Source organism: Nyctereutes procyonoides, unplaced genomic scaffold (assembly GCF_905146905.1).
Source record: "Nyctereutes procyonoides isolate TBG_1078 unplaced genomic scaffold, NYPRO_anot_genome, whole genome shotgun sequence".
Lineage (NCBI taxonomy): Eukaryota > Metazoa > Chordata > Mammalia > Carnivora > Canidae > Nyctereutes > Nyctereutes procyonoides.
The window spans coordinates 37267735-37287389 of NW_026575047.1; the positions used below are offsets into that span (position 1 = coordinate 37267735).

At 42.5% G+C, this 19655-nt stretch overlaps 2 protein-coding genes across 2 annotated transcripts in view; both read left to right on the plus strand.

The window, feature by feature from the left end:
- BTBD1 (BTB domain containing 1) overlaps positions 1–8505 on the plus strand; it is a 40765-nt gene extending 32260 nt beyond the window's left edge. Inside the window, exons 6-8 of the mRNA XM_055326675.1 lie at positions 2684–2771; positions 5674–5820; positions 6680–8505. Coding sequence (XP_055182650.1) covers positions 2684–2771; positions 5674–5820; positions 6680–6838 — 394 coding nt within the window. The 3' untranslated portion in view covers positions 6839–8505. The remainder of the gene's footprint in view (positions 1–2683; positions 2772–5673; positions 5821–6679) is intronic.
- Positions 8506–9482: 977 nt separating this feature from the next.
- On the plus strand, positions 9483–17078 carry CUNH15orf40 (chromosome unknown C15orf40 homolog). The gene is made up of 4 exons (XM_055326464.1): positions 9483–9638; positions 10092–10212; positions 11821–11948; positions 13185–17078. Exons 1-4 carry the CDS (start codon positions 9525–9527, stop codon positions 13278–13280), a joined length of 459 nt encoding a protein of 152 aa, XP_055182439.1. The 5' UTR covers positions 9483–9524; the 3' UTR covers positions 13281–17078.
- Positions 17079–19655: the final 2577 nt, after the last annotated feature.

A 19655-nucleotide genomic window follows, 5' to 3' on the forward strand; every position in this document is an offset into this window, starting at 1 on the left:
TGAAGAACTGGAGAACTTTGGAATCAATCTTTCCAGGCTAACTGGGTATGTTATGCAGTTCCTTTCCAAAGTCACTTATGTTTGGTATGGAGGAGCGGCTTGGGAAAATTATTCTAAAATTAATCTGGAAGACTAAATGTTTCTCTTTTTAGAAGAGCTGTATGGGGGCGCCTGGGTGGCTCAGTCAGTTGAGCATCTGCCTTCATATTCAGGTCATGACCTGATCCCCAGGTCCTGGGATTGAGCCCTGAGTCGGGGCTCCCTGCTCAGCGGGGAGCCTGGTTCGTTCTCCCCTGTGTATATTTTCTCTCTCTCTCTCTGTGTCAAATAAATAAGATCTTAAAAAAAAATGTATGGATTGAATATGAAAAGTATTATAAAGTTAAAATAAGTATTGCATGGAACATGCTACAGAGTTCAGAAACCAGTCTAACAAATGAGCATTTAAAATATAAGGGAAGAAATTTAGAAGGTGAAAAAAGGATTAACTGCTGGGAAAATAAGGTTAGATCCTTTTTTATCTCATCTACCAATATTTGTATAAAGTTAAATTTTAACATTAAAAAAATGAAATCATGAGAATGCTAGAGGAGGTGAATGTTACGATGTGGGTGAGATAGGTCTCTTTAAATTTGGCAGAGATCATAATTTGACTGTAGATAATCCAAAATTTTTACTTGCAAACCCACCATAAAGTTGATAAATAAATGACAAACAGGATGCTTTCTGTAGTGAATATTTAATGACAAAGCACAGCTGTATAACATGGCCTTTCAAATCCACATGAAAAAGACATCAGCAGAGAAAAATGGGAAAAGAACATGAGTATTTCTTATTAAAGAGAAAATCCAGTAGACAGTAAGCATATGAGCAAATGTATTAACTCCCTGGTAATCAAAGAAACGTCAAATAGAATTTGTCAGTCAAATCAAACGTCATTTGATTGAAAAACGACGATTTTTCAAACGTCAAATCAAATAGAGTTTGTGAGTCATCAGTTTCTCGGTGGCACAAAGAAATGAAAATACTCAGGATTACTGAGTGTGACATAGAGTCGATCTTTGTTGGGATGGAAAGTGTGCTAGTCTTTGCGGAAAGCAATTTGATAATGTTTATCTAAAGCCTTAAGAACATGCCTTTCATTTTTCTCAGCAATTGTACTTCTAGGAATTTATTCTAAGGACATAATTGAGGCCCTACAAGATTGTTCATATGGCAATATTGTATAACAAAAACAGCAAATAACCTAGATTATCCAACAGTGAGGAAATAAATACAGTAATTGTTTACCTTTTAAAATTAAAAGGAAGTTGCAAAAAATATATATATTTTTTGAGATGATTTTTAAAATAACCTGGTCATAGAAAATAACTCTTCTTTTCCCATTGTTAAAAAATAGAACTAAAAGTCTGAAAAGAGAATGCACCAGAAGATAAATGGGGGCTATCTCTGGATTTAGAAATGCTTTAAAATTACTTTGTTTGCTTAGCTGCATTTTCTAAATTTTTTTTACAGAGAATATATTAACTTTTTAAAATAAAAAAACTGTAAATGATATATTTAAAAAATTTTAAGGTGGTCCTTGGACTGTACTGAGAGGTTGACATAGTATTAAGAACATTGGCTTTTTGACCCAAGCAGTCCTGTACTTGTGTCCCAGCTAAGTCGACTTTTTGATATAGGCAAGTTCATTTCTCTTAAACCTCAGTTTCTTTTTCTTTTAAACCTCGGTTTCTTGAACTATAACTGAAGATAATAAAAACAATACTGTTACTTAGTTTATAGAGCTGTTATGATGATTAAAGGAAATAATTCACTTAAAAACCCAAAGCCCAGCACCCGGGACAGGAAGTAAGTGGTGTGGTAGTGAGAACAGTGATCACTCAAGTTGCTACAGAAGACGATGAGAGTCCCTGCTTTACGTTCACAGATCATCTCTGATCAGTTTCCCAGGGCTGTTTGTACTTAACTGTCAGTTTTATACATTCATAAAATGGAGTGAGGTGGGTCTGTTTCTTGACCTGCCCATTTTTTTTGTGTGAAACCTCATCCTGATCCACCTGCATAAATTAGGTCCTGGCCACAGCACTGCACCACCAGTGTTCTGTTTGGCAGCCTTTCTTCCCAGCTCCAATCACTGCCCATAATTACTGATGGAGTCCTTTGCTCACTTGCCTGTTACTAGTGTCCTCCATTAGGCTATGGGTGCAGTGTGGGCAGACTGGCCTGTTGACCATTATTTCCCTGGTGCCAGGCCCACTACCTGAACCTGACAGGCTCTGAGTTAAGTATTCCTCAAGCTGTTAAGTTGTAGTTTGGACTGCTGGGCTTTGGGCCTAATGACGGACACGTTTGTGTTCATGAAGATATGCAAACATATTTAGACTAATATACCATTAAAATTACCAATATAACAAAAATGGGTATTTAGGTTAAATTTTCTTTGACTCTCAAGAATTATAGTAGAGAAAAATTCTATTTAAGTGTTAGCATTAAGTTAAATTTACTAGAGTTTTGGTAAACAGAGGACACCTCCAAGGATGTCACATTTATGACAGTTCTCCTTTTTATGGGCAAAATTAGATATTCCAGGTAACACTTAAAAAAAAGTTTTATAAGCCTTCAGACTGTGAATACTTACTGAATTATGTGTATTATTTTATATTTGGCTTCATTCTCTCAGGTTCACAGTTAATAGAAGAATCTCTATAGTCGGATTTGGTTTATATGGATCTATTCATGGTCCCACGGATTATCAAGTGAATATACAGGTATACTTTCTTCCTCACTATATATCATCTCGAAATATAACCAATGTGATTTTACAATAAGATCTCATTTTAACAAAATCCAGGTTTCAGTAGAATTATCAAAGCCATCAGAAAGCCAGGACATTTTTGTTTTATTGCCGACCAAAGAGGAGTTTTAGGGGATTTGAGGTCCTTCACAGAAGCATTAGTATATAAGGAGCTCTCCTTTCTCCAGGAATACTTCTGCCAGCCATTCCTGTTGTGCATTGGCTGTCTTAAAACATCCACCTGCTGTTTTTCACAGCACTTTGAACTTTAGCCCTTGAAACTGTCTAATTTCTCAAAACTAAACACCTTCTGATTTCTGGTTGTTGGACTCTGCCCTGCCTCATTCTTGAGATGTGTTCCACCTCAGTTAGGTACCTCTCATTCCCTTACAGTAAACCAGTGTTCTTCCACTATCGTGATTACACACCCCAATTAGTAAAATCGTATTTGAAACACATCTATGAAGCGGACTTGTATTTACAAACTATGCACATACAATGCAATACTGTATTTTGATAATTTTGCATAAGGAAACAATAGAAATGAGAAGAGGAAGTAAACAGTGTTTGAAAACTTTTATCAAAATAACTGCCTTCCCTAAAATGTTATTAATACATTAGTTTTAATAGTGAAAACCTTGGTGACCTTTGTGTTCAAAATGCATCATTAGTTTTCCAAATATGGAACGATTCAGAGGTCTGATTGGATGATAGCTTAAAAAGATTCCTCACCACCTCACAAAGACACCTTGCTACGAATGGAAGAACCACATTATTGGCTCTGCTCGTGACATGCTCATAGTCTAATCCTGTTTGCTACAGTTATATCGGAACTCTGTTGGGGTGCCTGGGAGGCGCAGTCAGACCTCCCAACTCTTGGTTTCGGCTCGGGTCGTGAGATGGAGTCCATCCCATGTTGGGCTCAGTGCAGAGTCTGCTTGAGAGTCTTCCTCTGCCCTTCCCACTCAGGCTCTCAAATAAATCTTAAAAAAAATTCAGCTGATGGGTGCCCATCTGGCTCTGTCAGAAGAGTATGCAACTCTTGATCTCGAGGTTGTGACCTTGAGCCCCTCCTTGGGCGTAGAGATTATTTGAATAAATATTTTTTTGAATAAGAAATCCGCTGATAAATTTACATCACTGATGTAAATTTGTTACTCTTACAAACCAGTTAATGACATTTTAAATATTTTTAACAAATTGAGGTTCAAAACCCACTGAAATTATTTATTTTTGAAAGATTTCAATGGTTAGAAAATTTTATTTTTCTTGTGTTAAGTACAGTAAAACCATAGCAAACCTCTGAGGGGTATAAAGGCTTTTCATGAGCACTCCCCATTTCACTTTATAAGTAGTGTTAAGATCCTATCCCAGGAGGATCCGTGAACCCACTTAAGCAGGCTGTACAATCTTCAGACCCAAGAGAGGGCATCAGGGATATAGGTATATTGAAATGGTAGAATAATAAAAACTGAGTAAAATGAGTAGAAATAGGACTTGTGTTTATTTTCTTCCCCCAGTGGCTAGCGTCACGCCCCCTCCAGATCCACCACCAGGCAGATCCTCCTGGGTTTGAGTCTCAGCTCAACCACCTTGAGCTGCGATGGTGGGCAAATCATGTAGAGTGTCTCAGCCTCAGTTCCCTTGTCTGCTGTGGCAGCCGTGGCGCCCACCGTACAGCTTTGTGATGGGATGCACTTGAAGTGTTTGCAACACAATCTGCCATTGGTGTTGCTGGAGTTTCTAATAGGTGCTCGCTTGGGCAGCACATATGCTAAAATTGGAGTTTCTAATGGGATTCCTATAACCGCCTTAGGAGGAAGGCAAAGCAGGGTTTCCACCAAATGAAACAATTGGGGCTCAGGGAAGTGTGGCAGTTTGCTGTGGATTATACTGCCACAGCCAGAGGCTGGGGCTTACTACTTTACCCCAGGACACCAGCATGCCAGGTCTTTTTTTTATGGATCTGTGATCTATGTATAGAAAAGTGCACATATTTCTAAGCAGTATGTGTGTTTCACTTTTTACAAACTGAACACACTTGTGCAGCCAGATCAAGGAACAAGATGTTTGAGCGCCCTGGGAGTCTCCCTGTGATCTTTTCTGGTCACTATCCCTGCAGAGATGACCACTGTCCTCACCTCACACAGCATCTACTGGTTTGGTCTTTTTTACCATTCCTGTTTTTATCTGATGTATGCAAAAAAGGCAGGTCTGTGAGCCTCCGCCTCTGCACCTGCTGCCCCCTCAAATGGACCTTTGTAACCCAGGGTGGGCTCTAACTGGAGCTTTTAAAGCTTTCCTCTGTGCAGCCTAACCCCTTCCTGACAAGATAAAATTCTCCTCCACTGAACTGCTTGACCTTATGCATAGCCGTTACTGCAAATGCTGTACTGAGTTGTCACTGTACATATGTCTAGTGGATGGAAGTTCCTTGAGGGTGAGTCCTTCAGTGCCTGGCATAGATGATGGAACAAAATTGAAAACACAAGGTTTTCACATTTTTGATATATGCATACTTGAATACTGCATTTCAGGTCATTTTAATTCAGTATATAACATTTAGACATAGGAAATGGCTCTGCAAATATTCTAGCAGCAAGACTAGCAAGGAACAAAGGCCCATTTTCCACAGTATCTAAAATCCAAGCGTTCTAAAACCAGTTCCCCGAACTGTGTGTCTTCCATGGAAGCCCCTCTGTCCCGCAGCCGAGGTCATGAGCTGGTATCCTCCCCACTCCTGACTGTTAGAGCTGTCTCTGGGGGTGAGAAGAATTACACGGCAGAGACACAGCCTCTGTTTTAAGGGCTCTGCATTCTTTTCTGAAACTTCAGTTACATCAACTGAAGTGTATCTTCTCTTTGAAACATTACAGATCATCGAATATGAAAAAAAACAGACCCTGGGACAAAACGATACTGGATTCAGTTGTGATGGAACTGCTAACACATTCAGGGTCATGTTCAAAGAACCTATAGAGATCCTGCCCAACGTGTGCTACACGGCATGTGCAACACTCAAAGTAAGGGTCTTCCAGGATGTTCCAGGGGGTGAACTGGTGGGTTTCTTCTTGCATGTCACAGCAATTTTCCACAGAAGCTGAGAGTCACTGACAGTAAAACCTTTAGGATGAGGAGAAAGACGGAAGCTGGGAGCTAAGACATAGCCCTTTGAGCAGGAGATTAAATGTTTGACAGGAGATAATTATTAAAACCATTTCACAGGGGATCCCTGGGTGGCGCAGCGGTTTGGCGCCTGCCTTTGGCCCAGGGCGCGATCCTGGAGACCCGGGATCGAATCCCGCATCGGGCTCCCGGTGCATGGAGCCTGCTTCTCCCTCTGCCTGTGTCTCTGCTTCTCTCTCTCTCTCCCTCTGTGACTATCATAAATAAATAAAAATTTAAAAAAAAATTAAAAATCATTTCACAGGATGCCTTGGGTGGCTCAGCAGCTAAGCGTCTGCCTTTGGCTCAGGGTGTGATCCTGGAATCCCAGGATCAAATCCCACATCAGGCTCCCTGCATGGAGCCTGCTTCTCCCTCTGCCTGCGTCTCTGCCTCTCTCTCTGTGTCTCTCATGAATAGGTAAATAAAATCTTTAAAAAAATAAAACCATTTCACTCTTGTCTAAAAGCTGACCTCTACAGTCAGTATTTTTAATCATTAACTGGCTCTAATGATTTTAAATGATTTAAAATTTAATGATTTAATGATTTTCTGCTACTTTAAAGTAGCAGAAACTTTATTTTCCATTAAATGGCTTAACATAAAATTTCATATAAGAACTATAATGAAATATAATAGATCATTAATCTAATTAAAACACCACATTAAATTGCTTATTAAGTGAAAATGACTAATGAACCTTTTGTTCTCATTTAGGGTCCAGATTCCCACTATGGCACAAAAGGATTGAAGAAAGTCGTGCATGAGACACCTGCTGCTAGCAAGACTGTTTTTTTCTTTTTCAGTTCCCCTGGCAATAATAATGGCACTTCAATAGAAGATGGACAAATACCAGAAATAATATTTTATACATAATTTAGCATTCTCATACATCTTGGCTAAATAGTACCATACTGGCTAATATCAAAGGCATAAAAAACTGGCCACAAAAAATAGTTTGAGCGTCATGAATATTTATAATTGTAAGATAAGAAACATTTTAGTTTCTTAGAGGAGATGAAGAATGTTGATTTAAATCTCTGCATGGTTTAAAAGCAGAATTTCCATTTTCTTATAACCTTAAGGGAAAAGAGAACTGGATTCTCTTTTTAAAGAGAACTTAAAAAAAAAAAACATGCGGTTCTTTCAGCTTTATCTTGTATAATTTTGTAGATAGCTGACTCACGGTCTTTCAACAGTTTATAGAAAGATCCTTGTTTCAGACAGCTGGTAGTGTTGTTGCTTTAACTGTTGTGAAGATTAGAGGAGTTGGACTTACCGGCTTATGTATTCTGAAGGTTACATGAGCTGAGATGGGTCAGTGTTCCTACAGAATTCTCATTAATTCACATAACTAATTTCAGAAAATTAAGAAAATTGACTTTATATTTGGAGTTTCGAAGTAATCGGTTGTTAGCATTTGGAATATTGCTAAAGTAGGCCTAATAAATGCCCAAGAAAATTTTCCATGTATTTACAAAAAAGGATATTTTATAATAGTATATAGTCATGTGTTACATAGTACGGTTTTAAAATATAAATGGAGTTTGTATAGATTCACAATAATATGGCAAAAACAGAGGATCTAAAGGTATAGTCTAGACTGGATTCTGTATCACTAAAGTGCAGCACTGTACTTGTGTATCTGTATGGGGGATGCTCCTGAGAATGCCCAAGATTGAGATGGCGCTGGTGGTGGTGGCCAGGCGATAATATTACAGAACAAGAAATAAAATACTGACCTTTCTAACAGCTACTTTGAAATTTTAAAGATATCCAACAGAATCACTCCTGCTGAAAGTATACTTTCTGTCACCTACACAGTTCTACCTGAGGGAAGATGCATTTCATATTTATGGCCTCTCGTGTCACAGGTGCAGCTGTATTAGGAAGGGATAGGAAGTATGCCTGGTAGAATAACATTTACGTACTTTTTTATAAAGCAGAATTTTTATATAAATACTTTTTTCCCTTGAAAGTGATTATCTTGTAAAAAAAAATAAAACTTATGTGTAATTAAGTTGTATCAAATAGTTTGGGGAGATTGTTAAAAATCACAGTTCTTTTAAGTAACAATGTAAAAAGAATTGAGGTTTTCTAAATAATAGTAATTAGGACAAAAAAATTCTCATCCAAAATCGTACTTCCTTTTATATTTTCAAGAAGGTAGTGAGGTGTGTTGGTGGCAGAGGTCTCAGAATAGCTGAAGAAGGGGCATTTTTCTCTGGTAACATCGTCTTAGGGCTCTAAACCTCAGTTAACTGGAACATCTATGGGGTGTGTGGCTCTGGCTAACTAAAGATTAACCAGCAAACACTCTGTAGTAACTTATGGGAAGTACTCGTACCTTACAAAGTATGGTGTGCCCTGGGTAAGTTCATGTGTTTTTGACATTCGAGGCCTTTTGGATGCTTCTCATGTGTGTTGTACTGAAGGATGATTGTAACTGAAGGTAGCTGTAGAGGGTGTTAAGGACTGGAACTGTTGACTGATATGGACATCCCCTGGAATCTGAAAAAAAATAAATACCTATTATCCTTTTATTTTATTATTATTATTTTTTGTCGTCGTCTTTTCTTCTGAAAGCTGAGTGTAAGACACCGTTTTGGAATAAGGGTTCTAGTTACGTGAGGTTTAATGTTACATTTAGGAAGTACTGCCACACAAATGATGCCTGGCTGCTGCCTTAGGGCCATAGAGCAGGAACCTCAGCTGCCTTCTGTCTGCTGCTTCATCTCTTTTGGGGCCTCAGGTTTTCCGCCTTGGGCTGCCCTCAGGAGGGCGAATGGAGACTACTCCGGGATTTACTCTGCGACCAGTGTTCCTAACAGCCTCAGTGTCGCCGCGTGAGGCGCCGACGCGGTCGGGATGAGGTACGTCGTTGGGAGGCCCACCTCACAGGCAGAGATTCCGCGGTTGACAAGGTGCGTCGCGGGGAGCAGGGCTCAGGCCCCGGGCTCGCTCCCCGGCTGCACTCCCGAAGGTCCCGGAGATGATGGCTCCGGCCCCCGCCCTCATCCCGGGCCCGGCCACCATCCCCCACGTCGGCGGCGGGCGCCCACCTCCGGCCTCCACCGGCCACGCCGCCACACCCGGGGCTGCCCGCCTCCAGCTTCATCTCCTGCCGTTCCGCACGTCAGAATGGCCCTTCCCGTCCTTTACAGCGGGCGGTCCTGGGCGCCGGCACCGGGCGGGTCTGCATCGACCCGCGGGCTGCGCCGGAGGGCAGCAGGGGCCGGCGCGCTCCGGCCCTGGGCTAGCCGCGCCGCTCACTGCGACCCTTTACTCCCGAGAGTAGAGAGGAGACCAGCGGTAGCACGGCCTTGCTCCCGGCTGTGTGGGGTGACGGGTGCGGTAGGGGTAGGGCCGTCTCTACCCGGACGGATCCCGGCCCAGCTCTCCAGCCTGCCAGGACGAGCCGCCGCGCACCCGCCGGCAGGGAGGGGTCGCCCTCGAGCCGGAGCGGGGGCGCGGGCCTGCCAGGCCGCTCCCGCCCGCCGCGTGCGCAGGCGCAGAGGGCTCTTCCGGCGCCGCTCCGCCGCCGCCCGGCTCCCCCGCGGGGATGCTGCGGCTAGGCCGCGGGCTGAGGCGGCTCGTGTCGGGACGCGGGGCCCGGGCCTCCGCGGGGCTCCCCTTGGGCGCCGAGATGCCCAAGAAGGCTGGTGCGACGAACAAGGCCAGTGGCAAGCCCCGTGGCAGGGGGAGGGTGGGAGGCGCGTGGGAGAGAGGCGGGCGCGGGGGCTGCTGCGGCCTTCCGCCGCCCTCTGGCCGGTGACTGGAGCCGGCGGCTGTGGCACGGCTCCCGTCCCCTCCGCTCCCCCGGACGCACACCTCCGGCCCGGTGGCTCGCGGGCGTTGGTCAGCGCGTGCTGCGGGAGGTGCGAGACGGGAGCCGGACGGGGAGCCCGGGACGGGGAGCCCGGGCCGGGGGCCTCCCAGCCGGCGGGGACACTCGGGCGGATCGGAGGGCTTCGTGGAGAACTGATTCCGAACGCTTGGGAAACCTCCCCCGGTGGCCAGAAATCCCCGCGCGCGACGGGCTCGTCTTGGTTAACGGTGAAAGGGAGGCACACGTGTGGGAAGGTATCCTCCAGCCCGTCAAGTTGTCGAGTGGTGGTTGTCGTTTTAGGGGAAGAGCCAGGAGCCAGAGAGACCGCCTCCTTCCTTAGGCCCTGTGACGGTGGATCCCAGAGGTAGTGTCACCATAGCCATCCGCGCCAAGCCAGGGTCCAAACAAAACGCTGTGACAGGTATATGTGGACATGAGGTGGGAGTCACGGGGGCCCCCTCCATCCTCCCTCTGCCTGGGGTAGCTCAGAGTTGATCCGGTCCAGTCGGTGTACTTCTCGCACGTGGGATTAGACGCTTCCCCATTTTAAAATTCTAGATTCTAATGTAAAGGTGTAAGTCCAGTGTCAAAAGTGAACATACGATGCTGAAAACATACCAAGTATGCTTTCTAAAATACGGTATTTTAGAAAGAGCACATGTAGACAGATGGGTAGCCTAGACTAGAGGCATTGGCCAGAGAAAGAGAGAAGAGAGACACTTTGGTTGAGTTTAATGACCATCGACCCAAGGAGGAAGGGAAAACCTGGTATCTGAGAGCTCTGATCATCAGCTCCTGGGCCCAGTTCTCTCTGTGGGGTGGGGTACTGGACTAAGACGCTTTCAGTCCGTTCCCTGGAGCCCAAAGGTGCCTCAGAGATCTCTTAGGTGCGACGCCGGTCGGTCAACAGGCAGGGCTCCGGAGCAGCTGTGTTTTCATCTATTGTACATGTTGGGAGTCCAGGGGAACTTGTGTGGGGGTGAGGTTGGGGATGGTATTCTGGGTGGGGAAAGAAGTTTGAGGACCATTGATCTGAATTGTTGTGAGGGTCTTTCTCTTTTCTCTTTTTATACTTTGAAAACAAGACCTGAGAATTCTCAGGATTGGGGTGTTGGGCCTCATTTGTGCTAGTGGCCATATTAGCTTGGCTGTGTGTGGGCTGCACCCACCATGGCCAGCGTTTTCTGAGGAGTCCCAGTGAACAGTCTGCTTTCGGCATATGTCATGTGTCATTAAATCCCAGGTGCCATCAGCCAGAAGGTACACAAGTATTTTGTGTACTGGCAAGACAATCCACATGAATGCTTTCTTCCCACCTATTGTGAGACACAGTAGGTGCATTTGAAAGGTACTGAAGTGTGGAAAATGGGGACATCTTAGAACTGGAATTGGTGACAGGACAGGAGGTAGGTTGTTGTGCCACTTAGTGCTTGTGTATTCTGTGGCCACGCCATTCAGGTGGACAGGGTGTAAGTGTGTGAAAATGGCTGCGTGACCCCACATGGGGACCAGCTTACGCTCACTTGCAAGCTCCTTTGAGTACGTATTTCTCTTTCCCCCAGAATAACCATGGAGAACTAGAGGCAGGTTGTGCCAAGTGCTATGTAAATGTTTAAATGCTGTATTATAAAAGCATTAAGCAGCATTCCACATAAGCTCAATCTAGCTCAGTACTCCTTTTCCTGATGACAGAACCTGTGAACTCGCCCATTCACACCCAGCTCCTGGTCCTGCCTTGGGGCTCTCTCTTCCTATCAATTGGGCAGTTTCTAGTTGCCTAAGGCACGGGACACTAGGCCTGTCTTGGTCCACAGGGCAGGGTAAATGTTGGTTTTCTCTGGCTTTGTTTCCTGAAACGGTGGAGGCATATTTATCATGTTTATGTTCCCTCAAGTGGGAGTGGTTTACTTGTTCATTTCTTCATGCAGTAGTTATCAGTGAAAAACCCACTCTGTGCCAGGCAACTGCAAACCCTTTTACAAAATATCCTTGCTCCTTAAGGATACAGTCCTCACTGATTTCATTCCAGACGTGACAGCAGAAGCCGTGAGCGTGGCCATCGCAGCTCCCCCATCAGAAGGAGAGGCTAATGCCGAGCTCTGTCGGTACCTTTCCAAGGTCCTGGAGCTCAGGAAGAGTGATGTGGTTTTGGATAAGGTAGGTCTCTCTCTCTGGAAACAGCTTCGATAATTACACATTAGCCATTCTTTTATAAAAATGAATTCTTTTCCAAGTAGTCGAAAAATTAGGGTTTTTTTTTTTTTTTAAACTCTCATTTAATCACTAAAATGTGTGAGTTTTGTGTAGTCTTCATTCCTGATGCCCTGATCCTTACTCGGACTGACCGTGTTCTGTACGTGTTCTTTAGCTACCGTTTCGAGCATTTTCTTCCTACATGTATCCCTGTACCTGCTGTCAGATTGATCTTGCTTGTCTCTTCCTTCAAGTCATCACCATACTGACAAATCTGAAAGAGTTCCTTTAGGAAGAGAGAAAGCCAGATGAAATCATTAGTATTATGAATTTTCTGTAAGTGTGGGTATCAGAATCACCTGGGAATGATGTCTGAAACACACATTCCTGGGCATCACTCTAGACATACTGAAACATTATTTGCAGGAGTGAGATCCAACTATGCTTCTAGAGATACACTCTTTAGATCAGGTTCCAGTGGGCATTCAGAGTCTTTGGTTAAAAGGCTGCATCTAAAAATTTCTCCCATTGGGCCACTTCCCTCAATATATCTCCCACCTGTGGCAGGTCATTTCTGATTCTCTGTCGGTGCACACACTCTGACATTTGCCTGAAAGGCACTTCCCACTTCTACCCCTATAGATAATCCTTGCTCAGATCTTACCTCCTTTAAAGGATGTTTTAAAATGAAACCCTTGGCTCAGTTGGTTGTGGAATTACAGCATTTGTGTGGTTTTTTTTTTTTTTTTTTTTTTTTTTGGAGTTTTCAGAAATGTGTAACAGAACAGCAATTTGTTCTATATTTGGAATTATTTTTATACAAAGTTTATATAAAACCCCAGTGTTTGGTAATTTACAAATAATTTTTCACTTTTAATTTAAACAAAGAAGTACTTAAAAATGCAATATTCTACATCTGGACTCTTCATTTTGAAATTTTAATGCCAGTTTTTATTACAGAAATCTATGTATGAAGGTAAAAACCCTGGAGAGTTGTACACATTAGTAGTAAGGTGGAATCTAAGAGAGTCTTCAGTTAGACCAGAAATCCAGAAATGACCGAGAGAAAGCAATAGCTTAGTCCACCTGTGGCAGCCCCCTAAAGACACAGCTGTGATGGATACAGCTGAGCTCTGCTGTCTCTAATAGCACTAAAATGTTCAGTGGGTCATCCTGACACCAATTTTTCTTTTGGTCCAGGGTGGTAAATCTCGTGAAAAAGTGGTGAAGCTATTAGCATCCACAACTGCTGAAGAGATCTTGGAGAAATTAAAGCAACAAGTCGAGAAGAAATAAAAGCAAGTTATGAGAAATACATCCTTGAGAAGCTTTTTTAATTGCTATTAGTGAAGAGGCTGTTAAGTAGGAAAATATATTTCAGTGCATGGAAGAATATGAAAAAAAAAATTTAGGACTCAAAAAAGAAGCAGGAATTTAAAAAGTACTTCTGTTCAATTCAGGTTCTAACATCCCTGACCCCAAACAGGTTGGAACATTAGTCCGATCTCATCGCATTACACAGGAACAGCTGGAAGGGATCTTCAAGCCCCTTTCATCCTGTGGTGGGGCTTCCAGAAGTTGAGAGACTTGTTCAGGATCACATCGTACAGGATGGCAGCTAGAACCAAGACCCCTTGACTCCTGGCTGAATGCAGTTTATCCTGATTGTAAATGAAGATTATTTCCACAGCACTTCCAGTGTTCTGAGGATTCCCTTCTCTAGAGTTTACAAGTGACAGAAGAAAACCCGTCACACTGCTTTGTGGTCTTTATATTTTAAAAGGCTTATCTAAATACAAAAATGCTTTTTGTGTCTTTTTAAAACTCTGGAGCATTTTGTGAAAAAGTAAATAGTAATCAGGACTTATAATTTAATGTTAAGTATTTTGGGGAAGTCACTGAATTTTCGTCCTATTGGATTGTATTGGATTGTAACTTACAGTCTTCAAACTGGTAGTTCTTATGAATCTCCAAAGATCCTTAAAAGAAGTGGGCCTGGAAGCTACTTTCAGTATTTGTAAAGGCCTATCAGAAATCATATCTACAAAAAAAAAAAAAAAAATCGTATCTACATTAAAGCTTCAGAAGCTAATAATAAATACTTTGTTTTTAAATATCCAATGCAAAATATAGTGACTTGGGCAGATAAGTTCATTATCTTTGCTGATCAGAATCAAAGCAGATGTGTGCTTTTGTCTAAGTATGTGAGAAAATGTACTGGTAGACAAAATGTTTTAAAATACAAAATCTCCAAGAAGGACCAATAATAAAAACTACTGATGGTGAAAGAGCTGGGAAACAGTCATCTAGTACAAGTCTTACTCTGTTGATAGGAACCAAGGACAAGAGTCACCTGGATTACCCAAGATCATAGCCAACACTAACAACAGAACATGAGTTATGCTCACTGCCTTCTTTTCTAACCATCAAGCCATACTGCCTCCAAATGTGCTTCTGTTGTACCTGGTCTTGGCTTCAAAACTTTTCCTACTCTTTCCCTATACATTCCAATGTATTAGCTCTAAAGGCATTTTACTTATGTTTTTTTGGATCACGGTTAGGATGCTTTCCTTGACAAGAGAAACCCAGCTGTATCTGGCTTATACAATAAAGGGATTTGTTTGCCCAATACCTGGCAAGTTCAGAAGTAGGGTTTACTTAGGGATTAGTCTGATGCAGCAGCTCAGTAATGTCATAAAGGATCCCTTTCTTTCCTTCCCCTGACTCACTAGCTTGCAATGCCAGTTCCATCCTTAGGTCCCACTTCCTTCACAGAGGCAAAAAGGCAACAGCTCTAGGCTTCATGTCCACGTTACCCCCTCCAGCAGGAAAAGAGGCCACTCAGAAAAGCTCTGAGCTTCTCCCCACTCCTTTGGTGTCTAGGGGGTGGGGAGAAGCAGATGTAGGTGGCAACTTTGCAATGTTTAAAGTTCCAAACAGCTAAAAACTTAGACTTCAGGAGGCAGTTCTCTGGGCTGTGGGCTGCCAGCATACCCTCCCTCCCCCTTTTATAGATTCCAGGGATTTGGTTAAGTAGTTTCCTGAGCTGTAATACAGAATATAAATTTAAAAACCCATTGTGACCCCAACTACAGATTTTTTTTTAATTTTATTTTTTAAAGATTTTGTTTACCTATTCATGAAAGATAGAGGCAGAGACAAAGGCAGAGGGAGAAGCAGGCTCCCTGTGGGGAGCTGGATGTGGGACTCATTCCCAAGACCCTGGGATCACAACATGAGCCCAAGGCAGATGCTCAACCACTGAGACACCCAGATGTCCCAACTATAGGTTTTTATTTTTTTTTATTTTTTAAATTTTATTTTTATTTTATGATAGTCACAGAGAGAGAGAGAGAGGCAGAGACACAGGCAGAGGGAGAAGCAGGCTCCATGCACCGGGAGCCCGACGTGGGATTCGATCCCGGGTCTCCAGGATCGCGCCCTGGGCCAAAGGCAGGCACCAAACCGCTGCGCCACCCAGGGATCCCCAACTATAGGTTTTTAAAATGTAGAGACTAAAATTTTTAAGAAGCTAGATTTTCAATTTACAGCCAAGAGGTGTCACCATAAAGCAACAGCAGAAAGCCACACAATTTGAAGGGACTAACTGTTCCTTTTGAAGTGAGCAGTACTAGTAGGAAATGTCTTCTGTAGTACCTACCAGTCAGTGTCACAGATCCTTCTTGTCTGGTCTTGGAGACATTTCTTAGGCTTATCCCCTCATTCCTTGAGTTGAGTGTGGGCCAGTGAGGTGGTAAACACCCTGAGTACTTGGAGGTCCCAGCTCAGTACCTCAGTGGAGTCAGCATGGCCCTGAGTGTCTCCTTTCATTCTGCAGCTTTCAGAAATCCCATTTAGTTGGTGTTTTTGAAAATGCAATCACGCTGAAAAATTGGCAAGGGATTAATTTCTAAACACAATGCCAGGTTATTAATTCGAGTGAAGGACACACCTGCCAAATAGACTGTATAGTGGGATCCTCTAGTGAGTACATTCTGTTGCTTTGGGAAATCTCTTCAAGAAGCCAGTCATCATTTGAAGATGCTTGGATTCAGAACCCAGGAAATTAGGGGGTGGGGCAGAGGAGCTATGACCATCTGAGATAGACTCTATCTCATCATCCCTTCTCCTGGGATAACACTGGATGTGGACACTTCCTGGCACAGGAGCTCCCCTTCTCTAGGCTTGGGGAAGACCACCAACTTCTGCCCACACATGCGTTCCTCTGACAGTCTTTCTTATTCAATTGATAGTTTTCAGCATTTTGTAATCCTTTTCTAGCTGTGTGCCCCAGGGCCCAGCCAATCCCCTTGTATGGGCAAACAGTCTGGGCAAACTTGGCAGCATAGTTTATAAACTCAGTGGTCATTTCTACAGGAAACTCCTTCAGAAGTGGGTTTACTATCACACTGGCTTTCAGATTGTTTCAGAGCCTTCCATTTCCTTAGAGATACATTGGGGGGTTGGAGAACTGTGGAGAATAAGGGAATCAAGTCAACAGAACTCCAGGCCTTTAGTCCTCTTCCCAAACTGTGCTGTCATTATGGTAGCTGCTAGGCACATGTGGTTACTGAGCACTTGAAATGTGGCTACTCAAACTTTTAAAAAAATAAAAAGCATAATGGAAATAAAGGCCATGTTGCAAACAACAAAGAAGAGGCTGAAAATATGACAATCTGGAGGCCAGAATAGAGAAAGGTGAGCAAAGAAAGAAAATGACAAGGCTAAGTCAGGCAAAGGGAAGTCAACACAGACATAATTGAGATTCTGAAAAAGAACCCCCAAAATTGAACAAAGATTTCAAGATATAATCAAGAAAATACTGAAAAAAAAATGATTTTAAAGAATAAGTGCAGTGTCCCAGGGCGGAGGGGCGGGGGGGGACACTGACAAAGAATGATTGACAAGGAGATAAAACCTAGTAAAGTTCTCGATTTCAAAAGCAAAAAAGCCCATGGCCATCTAGACAAACAGCTGACGTCCTAGGAAGGAAGAGGGGAGACAGATACATGTACATTCGTATGTTACTAATGGGAATGTGAATTACTAAGTGTTAGTTAGAAAATATGACAATAAAAATACAGGGTTTTTTTTTTTTGTGTGTGTGTGTTTTTTTTAAAGATTTTATTTATGAGAGAGAGAGAGAGTGCAAGTAGTGGGCAGGGGCAGAGGGAGAGAGAGAGAAGCAGACTCCCTGAGGAGCAAGAAGCTTGATGCTGGAGCTTGAACCCAAGATCCCAGGATCATGACCAGAGCCAAAGGCAGTCACTTAATTGACTGAGCTACCCAGTGGCCCCAAAATACAGATGTTTTAACCTAATACTACTTTGGAGAATACCTCATAGAACACATAAAAATGTGAAAAAGGCAAAAAAGGGGGAACACTGTCTACCTATAGAAGAACAGAAAATCCATTCTATAGAGTATTAGGTTGTTAATTTTTCATCTATAGTTACTGACCTGGAGTGATGTCTATTATATTATGAGCAAAAAATAATATATGTGTGTGTATATATTTATATATACAATCTCACTTTAGTAAAAAAGGAAAAATACAAATGTATATAAAGTTTACAGTTCTTTGTGTTGGCATAGTAAAAGAGAAGCATGCACGACAGGCTATAATTGCAGGGTGAGTGCAGATTCTTCCTACTGGTGGTGCTTCACTTTTATAATGTTCATTATTTTGTATGCACACCAAACATACATTTTAAAATGAGCAAACACTCAAGTGAAAAAGCTCTGGGCTTTAGCAATTAGAGCAGCTTTATTTATGTAATTCAGACAAAGGCTGGAGATCCTTTAGGGAGTTAAAGGCACTAGCAGTGGAAAAAAACCATGAGATCATCATCACATCATCCCCTGAAGCTGTCTCAGGAGAAGTCACTGAAACCCAGAGAAACTGGTTTTTAATACATGGTTTTAATACTGGTTTTTCTAACTGGTAATTAATACATGGGGCTTTGTGTGTCCATTAGGGACAGGAATGAAAACACCAACTAACCCATCAGCCCATGGAGACACTGGGGAACGACCTGTGAGCTGCATTTCTTGCACCCAAGTCAGCCCAGAGGTCCCCCCACATCCCACTCTACTTCTGGAGGCACAGCTGATACCCATGATGCATACTTTCTGTAAATGCTTTCACTTAATTCTGCAAGGGGCAGTCAGATTAGATGTTAGCAGTTTTGGCGGAAGACCTGTCCTCTTCATTAACCTGTTCTCCCATACCATCCTATAGAACTTAAAATATGGGGGGTTTACCCACAGCTTATCTTCACTTTCCCAGTCTGAGGGCATTGGTAACCAACTCCTCAGATAAGAATGTTTCTCAGGCACCTGGCAGCCTCAGCAGTGGTACAGGAATTGAAGCTATGTAGCCCTACTGATGAGCCCAGGTAGCCAGCAGGACCCAGGCCATTCTCTCCCAGAATGTTCATGGGTTCAGGGATCTCTGCTACTGTCCTTATTTTCCTCAAAAGCTGGTCCTAGTAGAGGTCTAGACTTCTGGAAAGGAGGAGATGCTTGCTCAAGGCTACCTTGGAGTCCAGTGGTATAATATTTGAATCTACTTCTTGGGGATACAAAAACTAGAAGGCAAAGGCCAGGGGCATAGGTTTCCTTAACAGCCAAAACTGTGTTTGGGTTGAATGAATCAAACAGGATAGGTCTAGGAAAAATTTTTAAGGAGTTAAAATAACGGTCTTCAGAAACAGTGTGGTGCTTTTATTAGAATCCAGAATTAATGTTATCAGTAGTGTTCAGGGCAAGAGATCATTTTCTTCCATTTTAGTATTCTAAACTAAAAGCTGATATTTCATAACTCTTAATTCTATCATCAAGTTCTAGATTTTCCTTTAGGCACCTAAATCACAAAGAGAAAATTACATCCTGTCTGTTGAGCATTATAAGGAATGCAAATTTGAAAACCAAAATCATTCTAGAAATCTCACAAGATGTCTTTTTCCTGTCTGGTTTCAAGAGATCAAACTATCCTTAGAGCTGTGACCCATGGTTATGAATACTTTAGATAACCTCAAATCCTTCTAGCACTCAAGAAAGAAAAAAAACAAACCCTTCTATCTTAAGTCTCCAGCAAGCTGGTCTCAAAAGGATATTAACCTGGTGTTTCCATAATCAGCATTTAACATTTTTAAATCAGTGCCAATTTCCAAACAGCAAATGCTACGAATTTTAGCTCAATATTTACATACATTTTCTTTGATATTTGAAATGTTATATTTTGAAGGATATAGTTTCTTCTTTTGCTAATTCATATACTAATTCATGTAAGAATCACAAATCTTTACTCTCAAAGTCTCCTGCCCTACCTTATCTTCTATCAGTTACTCGACATCCTTTAGATCTACACTGTGCTTTACAATTTAGAAATTCCCTCTCATTGGTTCAACAGATGTTTATATGGTACCAGTTATGTGCCACTGGGGGGTTAATAGAAGCTCTAGTTTCTATCGTAAGCACTTGTATGTTTGGTCACTTAGGTTTATCAGGACCCTGACTGGCAGGGTGAGTATTAGCCTCATTTTTACAGGAGAGCAAATAAGCTCCATGTTTAACTAATTTTTCTCAAGGTCATACACTTAGTAAGGACAGGAGTGGAAGCCAGGACTCCTTATGCTTAATGCTTTAGGCTATTACAGCAGACTATTT